We start from the raw sequence: 15,700 nt of genomic DNA on the forward strand, positions 1-15,700 counted from the left end.
GTGATACTAATACCAATTTCATTCAAGTAGGTGATGGTTGCAGTAGACATTATTTTGAAAATAAATAGTGTATAAAAGGAGTTAAATAAAAAGTATACAAATGTAAACAAATAGCAATGTAGTTATTAATTAAACATGACCATTCTTTTAAACATGAAAAAAGGGACCAAACATGTAAAAATATAAAATCAAGGACCACCTAAAGTATGTTTCCCAAAATTTTAATTAACATATAAAGGATACTCACTTTTAAACCATTTAGTGTAACACAACCATACATAATTCATACTTTTACAACCCCCATATGATGCAATAATGAAATTCCTATAATAAGCACAATATTGAAATCCTCAAAGAGATTGAGGATCCGTTAACATAAATAATGTAACATCCTAATTTTTTTTTAAAAAAATTCAACTTTTAACTTCATAAACATCATCCAAAAGAAGTACAAAAACCCCATAACATATCCGTACTATTTTAGAATTTAGAGTACAAAAAGCCAGATGTGAAAACACTGAAGAATGCACGCCACGCCATCAAGTTGGGCCCTTGCCCTTATCAATAGAAGTACCTGAAACATTCAATAAAACTGTAAGCACACGCTTAGTGAGTTTCCGAAACACACAAATCATATAATCACATAATGCCATGCACATAATCACATATACATACAAGCCTGCCATGGACTCCCTCCATGGTCTTCAATGAAATGTCATGGGCTACCCCCATGGTCTTGTATCCCCATGCAATGGGCTCCTCCCATGGTCTTGCCAAGTGTCATGGGCTCCCCCCATGGTCTGCACATAAGACCGTATATAATTCCACTAATAAACAATTACATATTCCCATACAAACATTTCATAATAAAAAATGAGTTGGCGTTGGTGCCTTCAACCCATGAGTGTGGTGAGAAGACTCACCTCAATACTGAACGGTAGCTGACTAGATCGGGACTCCAAATATGCGCTCTACACAAACCCTATAACAGAAACAATTCCTTAAATATAACTCAAAATTCACCAAAACCCCTTAAAGGTCAAACTTGGTCAAATACTAAGGTTAAAAGTCAAAGTTAACAGTCTGAGTTGACCCAACTCACCGAGTTGTCCCTCAACTAGTCGAGTTTCTCCATCATCCTTACAGATCGGAAAAATCCCATCAACACGTCGAGTTCACTAATGAACTCGTCGAGTTGGCCAGAAATCCAACATCTTAATGCATTAAGCTGATTCCATCAAATCCAGGGACTCCAAATCTCAGATCTCTTCCAAAATCATGTCTAGAAGGGTAAAGTTTCCAACTTTGCCCTTAAGAACCATCCATAATGAGTCAAACCTAAAATCTAGGTTCATTAGAGTGAGTCTTAATCCATTAAGCCCTTAAACTTTCACAACATAGTCCCAAAACACAGATATGGTGTCCAAAGGTTGGAAAATCACGTAAAGTTTCCAACTTTACATCCATGCAAGCTAAAATACTGTGACATCCCGATATTTCAATTCTATGTAATGACTTAAAAAGCCAAGTATTGTAACCACTTTTGAAAATAATGAAATTAACTTTGAAAATAAAAATGTACAAAAGTCTCCATTGGTTACCTACTATGTTAGATATCATTAAACCATGATCGTACAAAAAAAGAATACCCAAATCTGACTTCGTATGATGAAGTTATGATTTTTCCAAGTTCGGCATAGCGATAGACTGCTAAAAACTCGAAACAGAGATTGAGCGACTTTTGGCCGGAATGACCTAAATGAGAATCAAAGGTCTTGACAATGGTTTTTCAATGGTAAAAAGTCTGGCAAAAACAGACATCGGATAAAGAAGTTATGGATTTCTAACGAACTTTTCTTACCCCGACCTTTTAATAAATAAATAGTAAAAATAATTTCAAAATCTGCCGACAGAGTCTAAACGAAAGTTGTAGAGCGTAGTCTCACCTACGCGTGGATATAAAGAACGTTGAAAACGGAGTTCGTATGAAGAAGATATGAATTTTTGAATTTTACTAAATAATAAAAATATAAATTTAAATCAAATTTCGGTATTATCCGAAGGGGGAGTCACCGGGCCAATCCGAGTTACGCCTAACGTAACAGCGTACGCCCAGCGTACTCGAGGACTAGGCCTCGGATCGTCCACGTCGCCCCTAATGCAAGGCTATGCCCCGTCCCATCCGATCTCCGAGGCATTCGAGGATGCGATCACGCATGACGCACGCGTACGCCCGCGTAACCGCGTACGCCCAGAGTACCGAGGCGGTTCCCAGCCCCTATAAAAGGAATGCGAGGGTTCCGGGGAAAATGCTCATTTCCTCTCGTCTTTCTTGCGTTTTTGCCTCGTTTTCCGTGCACGTGATATCCCGAAGCCATGGTTTCCATACTCAAGCCCCGAAGGTCGTTTGTGCTCCCGAGATTCCCAAGAATCCCGAGAAAATCCGCTTTCTCGAGTCAAAGTTCTGCTCGGTCTTCATCTCGCCTTCTTCGATCTTTCAAGTGAGTTCATACCCCTATAAACTACACTTTTAAATGTTTGATAAATGCTTTTTATACAATATTAGGGAGGGGGGAATGCAAGTAAAACATGCGGTTATTATCGTGTATAACTTAATGATTCACTATATAAACATTTTATCTAAGTAATTATATGTGATTCATAAACTACTACATGAGTATTCTCGTATGAAATATATATTTTCAATAACACCTTTGTCTTGTGGAAATAAAACGTATTTATTTGATTTGTATAACACGTAAAGTGACTTGACTGATCACATATACCTAATGTAAAAATGGAGCATTTGATTTGTATATATATAATCAAATGCTCCATTTTTACATTAGGTATATGTGATCAGTCAAGTCACTTTACGTGTTATACTTTACATAATGAGTGAGCATTACACTAGGGTTTATTATACATGTAGCACCTGGTTCCTGGTATGTAAGATTATTTGAGTATTTTTCCATTTTTAGCCTTGGACTCGGCGAGTCATAGGTCCGACTCGCCGAGTAGAGACGGGACCCGGGACATGTTTAAGTGGGCGACTCGGCGAGTCCATATCCTGGACTCGGCGAGTCACCGCTGTTTGATGAAACCCTAAGTTTCAGGGGTTTGCACCCTATTTAAGCCTCATATCCGCCCCAAGCCAGCCCCCATTCACCCTCAGAGCCCCCAACCCTCGTTCAAAGCTTATTTCCTTGAGAGTTTGAAGCCTTTTTGTGTGCTCTTGAAGGTTTTGAGAAGGAAGTGGAGTAGATCAAGAGGAAGGGAAGGAAGCCAAGCCTCTTAGTGTTCTCTCAGTGATTCCTTGAGGTATAACCCGTTTTCCCTCTGTTTCTATGCTTATTACTCCATTAAGTCATTCTTGAGCCCTTCCCCAAGCTTGTATGTGCAATATAATTCGTAATAAGTTGATTGGCCTTTAGATCTAGGCATGGTTGAGCTCCAGGAGCTCAGATCTGTTGCCTTTATGGACCCATGTTGCTTGTTCACCCTAGATCTACCCTTTTGAGGCATTTTGAGCCCTAAATCCCTCATTGGTGAGTATCTACACGTAAAGTTGGAAACTTTACGTGTTATTCATGCTCTAGGAACCCAGATATGTGGATAGCATAAGCTGGATTCAAGCAAAATCGACCATTTAGAGACTGCATGGTAACGACTCGGCGAGTCGTTCATCTGACTCGGCGAGTCTGCTCGCGAGTCTCCGAGTTGTCCCCTTTTCGTTGTGTCGAGTAGTGTAGTGAGTCACGGGGTGTGACTCGGTGAGTTTGAAGCCGAACTCATCCATGAAGGAACTCGGCGAGTCATTGCCCTGACTCGGCGAGTTCAAGGCAATCTCCTTAGATCAAGAACAGACTCGGCGAGTTGTTCATACAACTCGGCGAGTCGCAGCATAAGTGTTCTTCGGATGAAAATGAACTCGGCGAGTTGTTCATACAACTCGGCGAGTTGTTCATACAACTCGGCGAGTAGGATGAAGGGCTTGAACCTCAGTTTAGAAGGAGAACTCGTCGAGTCAATGCCTAACTCGACGAGTAGAGATGGGATCCAGGTCAGTCGTATGGGTAGGGACTCGGCGAGTTGGCAAGCCAACTCGGCGAGTCGGGTCAACTGAAAGTTGACTCTAACTTTGACTTGGGGCATGATCAGGGGTAAAATGGTCATTTTACCCAAAGGACAGTTAGCAGTGTTTGATTGAGTATGTTGTGGGAATTACAGCCGGAGGATTTCCGGAGCAGCAGCAGCAGCAGTAGACAGTCAGTTTCCGATCAGATCAGCAGCTACTTTGAGGTGAGTTACCTTTCAGTAGTGGTGGGTCTACGGCCACAATGTCGGCCCACCAGTAGGAGTTGTATGTTAGATGGTTGTCTTTGTGATATCATCTAAGTTGCTACTACCTGATATGTTATATGCTAGCATGATCCGTTATATGTGAAAGTAGTAGAGTTCGATTGCTAGGACCGGAGGGTAGTCAGACACCCCAGATACGTCTGACAGTATGTGATGTTATGTTTATATGCCAACAGGATCTGTTATATGAGTTAGGGGTAGTAGGAGGGGAGTAGTCCCCGAGTTTTGGTCGTTAGGACCGAAGGGTAGTCAGCACCCTAGAATGGCTTGACACAGGTAGACGGCACCCCAGAATGGCCACACGGGTAGACGGCACCCCAGAATGGCCGCACGGGTAGTCGGCACCCCAGAATGGCCGTACCGGGTAGTCAGGCACCCCAGAATAGTCTGGCAGTATGTATGATATGTTTTGTATGGTATGTGGTATGATGGGGGAACTCACTAAGCTTTGTGCTTACTGTTTATAGTTTTGGTTTCAGGTACCTCTTCATCAAAGGGGAAGGAGCTGGCGCGGTAGCAGCACATCATGCACACACACTGGTTTCCGCATTTACGAGATTTCTCTGGGATTTATACTCTAATATTTCGATTGGTTGTATGATTTGGCTTTTAGACATGGTTTACGTTGTGATGTGGTTTAATCAAACAATGTTTTTAATTATTAATGTTTTCTAAAGTAATGTTTTAAAAACGAAAATTTTGGACGTGAAAATTGGGTCTTTACAATACAAACGAAACACATTTTGAAAAACTATAATAGGTATAGTTTACGAGGAAATCATGAACATTTACATACTAAGAACACTACATCAAAAAGATATTCTCATATACAAGAACAAATGGACATTTTCATATGTAATTCTGTTTTATACTAAATTTTGTGAGACATTTCACGTACTTTCGAGTATGCATTTTAAGTCCTGTATTATATACCATAATCCCTTGTAGGGGGAGCGTGATACTTGTGTATAGATCTATACGGGATTGACAATCTCGCACCTAAGTTGTTAGCTACAACTAGGCCGGCAGGCCTGGGGTGAAAAACGTCATAACTTTCCAATGCTTGAAGAACGTTGTTATAGGCATCCTGGTCAAATAACATGGTTATAAAACTCACATGGAGTATTAAATACACATTGCTTTACAGCGTTTTTCAAACGTCTTAACGAATTATACATAAAACTACTATTTTAGGCATGAATAGCACTATTGAAATTATAGTTTTGGAACAATCAAACTACCATCTACTATAGTAGAAAATATGGGATTTTCTTGGAACATTTAACATGAACAAACCATTTTCATTCTTTTACATATAAACATTGTCACTAAATACTTATGAACTCACCAGCTTAAATGGTGATCTACTCTTTCAAAACTACTTGTATTTCTCAGGGATTCAGTAATACAGGTAAAATTACAGCTTTTGAAGAAGGGACGTTATGGCGTTAGTTTAATTTCATTTTAAACATCATATTGTAATTTTCTTTTGAAACAAGTACCTTTAAACAATGTAAACTTTTAAATTATATATGTGATGGTTGTATTGCTTTCTTTAATATGTATTCAATTGTTACGATACTACATGAAGTCATCCGCCCTCGAACGATTCCGCCGTTCTGGTTTGGGGGTGTGACAGATTGGTATCAGAGCATTGTTTATAGTGAACTAAGTATATTGAACCACATAAGATATACAAACTATAAATGCATAAAGGACTAAAACTCTCTGACAAAACATTTTTTTACACCTAAAACCTCGTTTCATTTAATTTAGATTATTTTGGGTCGTAAAAGTACAAATACATGCTTACAACAATATATTTTCATAGTTAGAACTATATAAGAAGTATTAAGACGAGTTGGACACTACGATTAGGCCTCGACATATGTAATCGGATTTGGGACGAATATAGTCTGATCAACTATATTTATCTGAGATTGGACTAACGTGTGTCTAGGAATGGTCGTAGTGAGCAACAAGTCAAAACGTTTCAAAACAAACACTAGTATCAAACATACATATTTAAAATACTATAGGATTATTTGGTGCATACAATAGTTTAATCGACATGTTTAGTCAAGAGGAGTCATGAAGGGGTCAGATCTAACTTATTAACCCCTGGAAACCTCAACATCTTGGACAACCCAACCAAAATCCCAAAATCATGCTTAAACTTCAAACAAAGAGATCTAGATGAATACAAGGCAAGATGTCGACTTTATACCTCAAGAAGATTGCTATTGGTGAAGTGTTTCTGGATCTATAATCCTTCTTCCAAGCTAGATGCTTCCAACTTCCAAGCTTCTTCCAAAGAATCACCAAAACCAATTCTCCAAACTCACCACAACTCACACACTCAAACTTGCAAGGTGATATACAAACTTAGGGTTTCTGGACAAGGGAGGGTGGTAAGGAGGCCAACCAAGGGGTTTGGGTCCTTTAAATAGGGTGAAACACCCTAAAATTAGGGTTTCATCCCAGCCGCTAACTCGTCGAGTTGGGACACCCCAACTCATCGAGTTGGGTCATTAAAACTTGCGGCCACAATATTCTCAACACGACAAGTTGGAGCTCCCCAACTCGTCGAGTTCCAAAAATGATTTCTAATATTTTGAGAAATGTTTTATAAATGGACCTAACGTTACAAATCTCCCCCCACTTGAACTAGACTTCGTCCTCGAAATCTGCTGATACAAAAATGTCCGGATAGTGCTTCCTTATCTCGTCCTCCGGCTCCCAGGTCCACTCAAAGCCTCTTTGGTGCTGCCATTGCACCTTTACTAACTTCACTTCCTTGTTCCGAAGGGCTTTCGTTTCTCTGTCTAGAATCGCAATGGGTTTTTCCACATAATTTAGGCTCTCAACAATCTGAATGTATAACGATACAATCATCGACTCGTCAGCCACACACTTCCGCAGTTGCGAAACGTGAAATGTATTGTGGATCTACCCAAGTTCCTCAGGCAAGTCCAACTGATACACAACCTTGCCCACCTAAGCAATAATCTGAAACAGGCCAATATACCCGGGGCCCAACTTGTCCCGCTTCCTGAACCGGATAACACCCTTCGAGGGTGACACCTTTAGGAGCACCATGTGCCTGACTTGGAATTCTAGGTCCGATCTACGTCTATCCGCACAACTCTTCTGTCTGCTCTGCACTGTCTGAATCTGGTCGCGAACCTGCTGGATCAACTCGGTCGTCTTAAGAACCAATTTGGTGCTTCCCATAACTCGATGCCCAACCTCCCCCAAAAAACTGGAGTCCTACACCTCCGACCATACAACGACTCAAACGGGGGTCGATCAATACTAGCATGATAACTATAGTTGTATGACTCTGCTAGTGGAAGGTAAGTATCCCAACTCCCTCCGAAATCCAATACACATGCCCGAAGCATATCGTCGAGCGTCTGAATCGTCCGCTCAATCTGACCGTCGACCTGGGGGTGGTAAACAGTGCTGAAATGTAACTGAGTTCCCAACCTCCTCATGGAACTTTCTCCAAAATCTGGAGGTGAAACAAACATCGCGGTCCGAGACCACAGATATTGGCAAGAATGATGTATCTAAGTCAACTATTACATGTAAAATTAATGTTTTTTTTATAAATGATCATTCAGATATGTGATTATATGCAAACGTACAATAATATTTACTTATTCATTTAGGAAATGAGGAAAATTGAAGGCATTTAAGAAGCTTGCATCTGATGTTGACATGTAAAGTAGGAAACATGGAGAAAAGGTGATGTACCGTTAATTTTGAATTTAATGGATTTAATTCGAAGTCTAAAAAAGTATATATCATCATTTTATTTAACTACATTAACGTAAAAGGAAAAAATGTTCATCTATTCGGATGTTGTTTTCCCTATTTTGAAAAATGTTTGATTCTTATGTTTTTGGATTTGAAGTGTTCATATGCATGTATTGTTTTGATGATTTTTTAAGATTGATGCAGATAATTAACTTTAACCTTTTCAAGGTTTTTGGTTTTGGTTCTTGAAATAAAAATAGGTAAAAGATGCTTCTAATAAAAATTAATTACGTTGCAGTTAACAAAAGTTTGTGTCAGGTGCAAAATTTCTTTTGTGGAGTCTCTATGTATTATAGATATGGCTTTATAAAAGGATCAGTACACAACGTAAGTAATTTGTAACACCGTAAAAATTTGAAACAATTTTTCACTATTGAAAACCATAAAATATCATTCACATTCATTTTAAAAACATTGTATCAACATTGTATCAGTACAAAACCCCAAGATCAGAATATATATATATATATATATATATATATATATATATATATATATATATATATATATATATATATATATATATATGTATATGTATATAAACTCCAATGTGTGTGTACGAATCATGCCGGCGCCTTCCCGCGCTCATCGCTAGTACCTGAAACACATAACACAACAACTGTAAGCATAAATGCTTAGTGAGTTCTCCAAAATACCACCTACAAACATACGCTTTTCCAGGCCATACTTCGCACGACCTTCCGGTCTATGTGTCTCAGAGGACTTCCGTCCCAACCTGGTAAACCTTCCGGTCCTACCCGTGTTGACCTTCCGGTCCATATCATAATGCCTTCCGGCCCATAACAAACATAGCATATATATATTACATACATAGCGCATATGAAACAGACAACTCATAGCATGTAACACATATATCTCATAGCACACCAGACCTTCCGGTCACACATAGGTACCTTTCCAGGTACAGTATAGTGAGAAGACTCACCTCGTATGATGTCTAGAATCTCACGTGCTCGATATCTCTAAATCTTGAAACGACGACCTAGCCCCACCTAATCACAACAAATAATCATTCTAATTATTAACGGCTTCCAAGGCTATGCTACACCCTTTTCCACTATCCCACAGAAGGGTAAAAGACCATTTCACCCCTCCCTGACTCGAAAGTCCACATGTTAACCAAAACCCTAAAAGTCAACAGCAAGCAGTACGCGGGGCGTACCAGCTCCTGTACGCGGGGCGTACCTTTGCATACCAGAAACGGGGGACGTGACCCACTACGCGGCACGTACTGGGATTACGCCCAACGTACATCCCAGTTTCTTACTTCCTCATTCTAATGTCTTAAACGACTAAGACCTAACCCTATATTCCAGATCTGGCCATTTTAATACTTCTTAATCCATAAATTCGAAACCTTTAAGCCTTTGCACGGCTATAAAGGTTTCCCACACCTTTCCTTTCTCCTCTAAAAGTCTAGATCTCATGCATGGCTCAACATTCACCAAGAAGCACACCACACAAACTACAAGGCAAGATCTGAACTTTTTACCTCAGGAAGAAGCTCCAATCTTTGTAGTCCTCAGATCTACACTTGTCCACCCACTTTTAGCTTCTACAATGGCCTCCTCTTCTCTTTCACCACCTTGGAATGACACTTGAAGCTTAGAACACTCACTCCCAAGCTAAAAATGAAGGAAATACTCTCTTAGGGTTTCTTTCTGAAAGATGGTGGCTGAGGGACAAGACCATCTCATTCCTTTTATAGCCCTCAAGTCATATTAGGGTTTTGAGTCTGGGCCGGTTACGCCTGACGTAACCTTAGGTACGCCCAGCGTACCCGGATGGAACCGCGTACAAAATAAGCGTGCGAGTACGCGCATCGTACTCCTTGTACGCCCAGCGTACTCACAAGCTTAACATCAACACAAGGGACCTAATATGACAACTTGGAAAAGATGAAGGGTTAAATGGTTGAACCTGAATTCCGGGATGTTAGATAATTACAATTATTTGCAATAGAATAGACTTACAATCTCCTAAAACAAACCTAAAAAAAATTAACGAACATAAATCAAAACCCATGACCCATGCAAAGCATAGGAAATCTTTCTAGTTAATAAGAAAAGATTAGAAAATGTTACCAAATATCAAAACATGATTAAAAATACAGATTAGAACAAAATTATACCAAACCACAATCTCGATTACCCCAATTACCATGTTTGTCTTGTGGGTTCCTCTCAAATCTTAATAAGTCTTCTAAAGTGACACATTAGAGAATCTATCTACAAGCTTAAAACCATGCAAAAGATGCACAACAATGATCAATTTCACACTACTAATCAACTCTTCAATAACACCTACAAAAGTTTTAATAATATCAAACCCTAATTCTTATTTTTGCAACTGAAAAAAAAAATAAACCCACGTACTATAAAAATCTCAAAATTAAGCGATTTAAGGGGACAAAAACTTGACATTTTGTGTGCTAAACCAAGAGCCCGACATAAACTTGATGCTTGCAAACACTCATAAACCACAAAAAACAAGTTTGCAGAGTTCATCTTCATCAAACCCTGAAGCAATCCTAAACGTTGCAAGAAATTGCAAAAACCCTCATCTTCCAATGATTTTCCTTTATTATTATTATCATCATCATCACTTTTCACTAATTACCAACTTACCACTCCACTCATCTTCCATAATCTTAGCTTGTTGCTTAATTTCAAGCCTTAATAAAACGTTCACCCCCATTTCCCCAGCCAACATACCACTCAAAGCCTCCTTAATAGATATACACGATCTCCTCATTTCCTAAAGCTCCGCTCCCGAGTTCAATAAAGAAAACACACACACACACACACGAGAGAGAGAGAGAGAGAGAGAGAGAGAAAAGAAAAGAAAGGGAATGATCTTCCTTTCTTTTCTCTCCAAATTCTTCCGATTTGGGAGGACAATTTTTAAGGAAGATTAGTAAAAATCTTTATTCTTTTTCTCTCCTCTTCCTTCCAATAAATAAATTCAGGAGCAGTGTTTTTTTTTTCAATCCTCCCACCTCTTTTCCGTTCTCTCCTTAAATGAAACCCCGGAGCAAAACGTAAGAGCCGCGGCCACCAGTGGCGACAACAATGGTGTTAAGGGTAAGGTAGAACCTTAAAAGTGAGTCAAGAACCGACTGCATGGTTCTTTTGTATTTTTTTTTTTTCAAAACATGAATAATTTCTTCATGTAAAACGTTAATATTGTTTTGATTTTCCATAAAGAAACTCACGAATCCTTTCGCATCCATCTGGTCACATAATCGAGTCAACTCGTCATAAAATGTGACCGAGTCACCCTCGGTCACCACCACCGTTATTTGTTTTGCCGGGATGAGGAGAATGAAATTTTGATAAATGAATAAGAAAACCGATGAGACATTTTTGCAAATTTCTACTGTATCATTTTATCTGACCAATATATAGTACGTATATATAATTATGTTGTATTGGTTATAACTTGTTTTATGATCTTTAACCGAAAAATTATTTTACAAAATTTGCAAAATATAAGCAATTTCGCAAATCAAAGGAATATCTCAAACTTTTGCCATACCTATTATTTTACCAAAAATATACTTTTAGACATTTAAAGTATCATTTTGCAAGATAAATGGTTATTTCAAGCTAAGTTTTTTTTGTTTTTTTGTTTTTGTTTTTGTTTTTTGTTTTGTTTAATCAGTCATTTGCCGATGGCAGTGGTGAGTTTAATTAGATGAACCAAAATTCAAATCACAAAATTATAAATTTCTTTTTCTTGAAAGCAACATCATCAATACTTCAATTGGTTGTATATTCGTCCACTCATGGGAGGAAGGTGCAAGGAAAATGCCGAGCAATCCACTTGATATTCCATGTCCTAAAGTTTATAAAATACAAACTACTTTAATGTTTTTGACACATATCAAGAAAACCAATTTTATATTTTGAGGATTGATCAAATTTTATAACCGTTTACACATACAAAATGTCAAAATGATGTTTTGTCTATGAAGAACAAATCATGCAATTGTGTAACGTTCTGATTTCTTTTTCAACAAATATGCAAAAACATAAAATTCTTTGATACAAATATCAAATACATAATTCAATACATCAAGCTGCCAACAAGTATGCAAGTAGATGATATAAGTAAGATAACTATTTGAGATCTATTAAATCATTAAAAATCAAATCAAATTATTTGTTCATATCCATATCGTTTTCACATCTTCCATTTACTCTAACCACACATCCATGACTACAAATGATGAATACAACATCTTGCTACTTCCATGATTCAAGATTTTCGGTTCCTACATGACAATACGCTAACGAAGTTGTCTCATTATTAAAATTTTGAGAGCTTGTTATTATGTTGATTGGCTTCCAAGTTTAAAGAAACCGAATGCGGAACCAACAACACTTCTCCAAATAAGATATACAATGAATGCAACATATGCAACCGTGAAAATGACGACTGTTGAAGTAAACGCGGGCCCGCTTACTTCTTCGGCAAAAAATTGTTGTAATAGGTAACCATTTATTGCTATCACCAAAGCCGCCACAAGCCACGAGATTGTCTGCAAGTCATGCCAAGAAAATCGTATGAACATAGATATTATGAAAACAAATAAAGAAATGACACATTTTTCGGATTATAATTTTTCTTGAAGGGTTATTCTTCCAGAAAAACCCTGAACAGGCCCACACTGCCCACCCTATGAGTATCATGTGAGAAGTATAGGTACAAAGCTTTTGAGGTGGCCCATACTACCTATCATATAAGCATCATGTGAGGAGCACAATCCACATTGGAATTATAACTCACACTTCGAGATTCAAAGCCTATGCCATTAATGCCACTTGGACTTTTTTGCAAAAAACAAAAAAGGTTATTCCAAGAGATGGCCCACAATGCTCCGCCCCAAAAAGCATCATGTTATGTGAATCAGGTACACATAGGTCTACTATGACAACATAAGGTATAATGCCTACACATCATGTTATGTGAATCAGGTACACTGGTGACAACATAAGGTAAAATGCCTACACGGAGACTATAATCCACATTGGAATTAAATTTTACATCGATCTTCATAGGATTTCGCCAAAATTTATGTTTACCGTAGCTAGAATTTAAAGTTTGTACCTTTAGAAAACGTCCAATTACGAAAACGCCCATGAGATCCTCTTTAGCCACCAAACACAGCAACGGAATGAGAGCAAAAGGAATTTGAACCGATTGAAGCACATTAAGCCATTCATTAAGACCATCCAAAGTATCCTCAGAACCATCAAAAGTCAAAGCAACAATCAAAGTAGGAACAATAGCACAACTTCTAGTAATCAAAGCCCGGGCCCACTTCTTCAATCTCAAATCAAGAAACCCACCCATAATAAACTGCCCGGCATAGGTGCCCGTAATTGTACTACTCTGCCCGGCTGCCAGCAACCCGACTGCCCAAATATACAAAATCGGCACCACCCCGCCGCCAAATCTTTCTTCAAGAAACTGACCCGCGTTCCCGAGCCCGATTTTATCGGCTATTCCAGTTCCAAAAAAGGCCTTTGCAAATACGGTTGTTACTAAAAGATTTATGAAAAAGGAAATAGCAAGTGCGATAGTGGATTCGATTGAATAGTATCTTAGGGCTTCCCTGACCCGACCCGTTTTTCTTGGGTCAACTTCTCTTGATTGGACGAGTGCGGAATGTAGGAATACGTTGTGAGGCATTATAATGCAACCGACCACTCCTACTGCTTGTTGGATTGTTTTTGAGTTGAGTTTCGGAACCACGATACCTTAGAAAAGGAAATTAAAAGAAAAAACATGAAAATTGAGGGGTTTTTTTTGAAAGAAGATGGAAAAAATGAAAGAAATTTTATACCAATGAGAAGCTCTTTGGCATCGGGTTTCGTTTCACCGAACATCCATGCGAAGGAAATCGCCATTACTGCGATGAGAACTGCGAAAAGGGCCTCTAACTTCCTTACGCCATAGTTTTCAAGAAATAGAAAGATGAAACTGCAATCAAGATCGAAAGAGAAGAAAAGAAATTAATCGAAATAGTGATTTGACAAACCCTAAAACAAACCATCACAAAATGCAAGATAAAGTAGCCATCTTTATTGCACAATTAAGAGCAAGAATCCTAAATCTTCATCCAAAGAACCAATTACGAAAAAACCCCGAAACAAAATCATAATTTGAGGAGCACCCAAATCGAATTTTTTATTTTCTGAAAGATCCCAGAAGCCAAATCTAAAATGACAACCTAGAAAGATGACAATTTTCAAGTTTCAAGAAGCTTTCTTTACTCAAGAACATGGCGTTAAAGAGGCATTACCAAAGAAAAGATTAAATCTTTATTTCTTTGACAATATTTTGGCAAATTCACTTAAATTGAATCACTTGAATTGAATTAAGATACTACCAAATATGAACAAGTTGAAAAAAGGATAAAATTTTACCAATCGAAGGCAGTTATGAGAACACCAGCCCAAAGGGGCAAATACCCATTTGTCAAAATCTTGAGAGCAATTGCACTTCCGATAACTTCTTGAATATCAGCTCCGATCAGAGCAAGCTCCGCCATGATCCACAACAACTTCCCCGCCCAGTTCGGGTACTCCTCCCTACACAGCTCCGCCAAGTGTCTTCCGGTGGCGACACCGAGTCGAGCCGAAAGAAGTTGAACAAGAAGTCCGATAGCAGTCGCCCACAAAAGCAACCATAACAATGAGTACCCTGCAATCGCACCCGCCTGAAGATCACCCTCCAAGTTACCCGGATCCAAGAACGCTATGCTCATTAAGAAACCAGGTCCGGTGAACAGCCATAACTTCCTCCATGAGAACGGCGGCGTTGCGTTGATGTAGTCATCATCGTTGTCATCTACTCCGACGATGTGGATTTTCTCAGTTTGGTCGTAGGAGGTTTCTCGGTCGTCGGAATCGAGTAACTGCTGGTGATGGTCGGAAGGCATGGAGTGGTGGCCGGAGTTGGAAATGGGGGTGGACGATGGGTTATTGGTTCGAGTGTTGGGAGATTCTATTATGGGAGAAGATGTGGTGGGGTTTTATGTGGGTGTGATGGTGGAATTTTATGGTTAACAAACCTAGGCTGAAAACATCGCTTTTATACCGAAAAGTTCTCATTATGATATTCGAACTTTATTATTATTATTATTATTATTATCAAGGTTGTCAAGATCGGGATCCTACCTAGGATCGATTTTGGGTTTGCAAGATCGGGATCGTAAGATCAGGATCGAGATCCTAAGATCCCACAAAATAGAATATAATTTTAATTTATAATATTTAATCATGAAAACTATTTCAAACATTTAGTTTTTCATTGAAAAGTTATAAAAACTTCAAAATATTAGTCATAAGTCACAATAAAAAAATGATAAATGGTAGATTGGTAAAGGATAAAAGACATAAAGTGGTAAAAAAAATTTCATTTGCAAAAAAAAAAAAAAAAAAAAAAAAAAAAAAAAAAAAAATCAAAGGAAGGTAGGATCGGATCG

The 15,700-nt window shown here is 38.5% G+C and overlaps 1 protein-coding gene and 1 long non-coding RNA gene across 2 annotated transcripts; one reads left to right on the forward strand and one right to left on the reverse strand.

The window, feature by feature from the left end:
* The first annotated feature begins 2,911 nt into the window (after window positions 1-2,911).
* On the forward strand, window positions 2,912-5,066 carry LOC128133339 (uncharacterized). Its single transcript, XR_008231964.1, has 3 exons — window positions 2,912-3,321; window positions 4,231-4,302; window positions 4,842-5,066. It is a non-coding gene; the product is annotated as an uncharacterized LOC128133339 (long non-coding RNA).
* Window positions 5,067-12,314: 7,248 nt separating this feature from the next.
* On the reverse strand, window positions 12,315-15,288 carry LOC111896352 (metal transporter Nramp3). The gene is made up of 4 exons (XM_023892357.3): window positions 14,640-15,288; window positions 14,057-14,193; window positions 13,318-13,970; window positions 12,315-12,748 (listed from the first exon to the last, which is right to left on the reverse strand). The coding sequence occupies exons 1-4, from the start codon at window positions 15,152-15,154 to the stop codon at window positions 12,539-12,541; spliced, it is 1,515 nt and encodes a 504-aa protein (XP_023748125.1). The 5' UTR covers window positions 15,155-15,288; the 3' UTR covers window positions 12,315-12,538.
* Between the last annotated feature and the right edge of the window lie 412 nt (window positions 15,289-15,700).

The sequence above is a fragment of the Lactuca sativa genome, chromosome 4 (genome assembly GCF_002870075.4).
Source record: "Lactuca sativa cultivar Salinas chromosome 4, Lsat_Salinas_v11, whole genome shotgun sequence".
In the NCBI taxonomy this organism is placed as follows: Eukaryota; Viridiplantae; Streptophyta; class Magnoliopsida; order Asterales; family Asteraceae; genus Lactuca; species Lactuca sativa.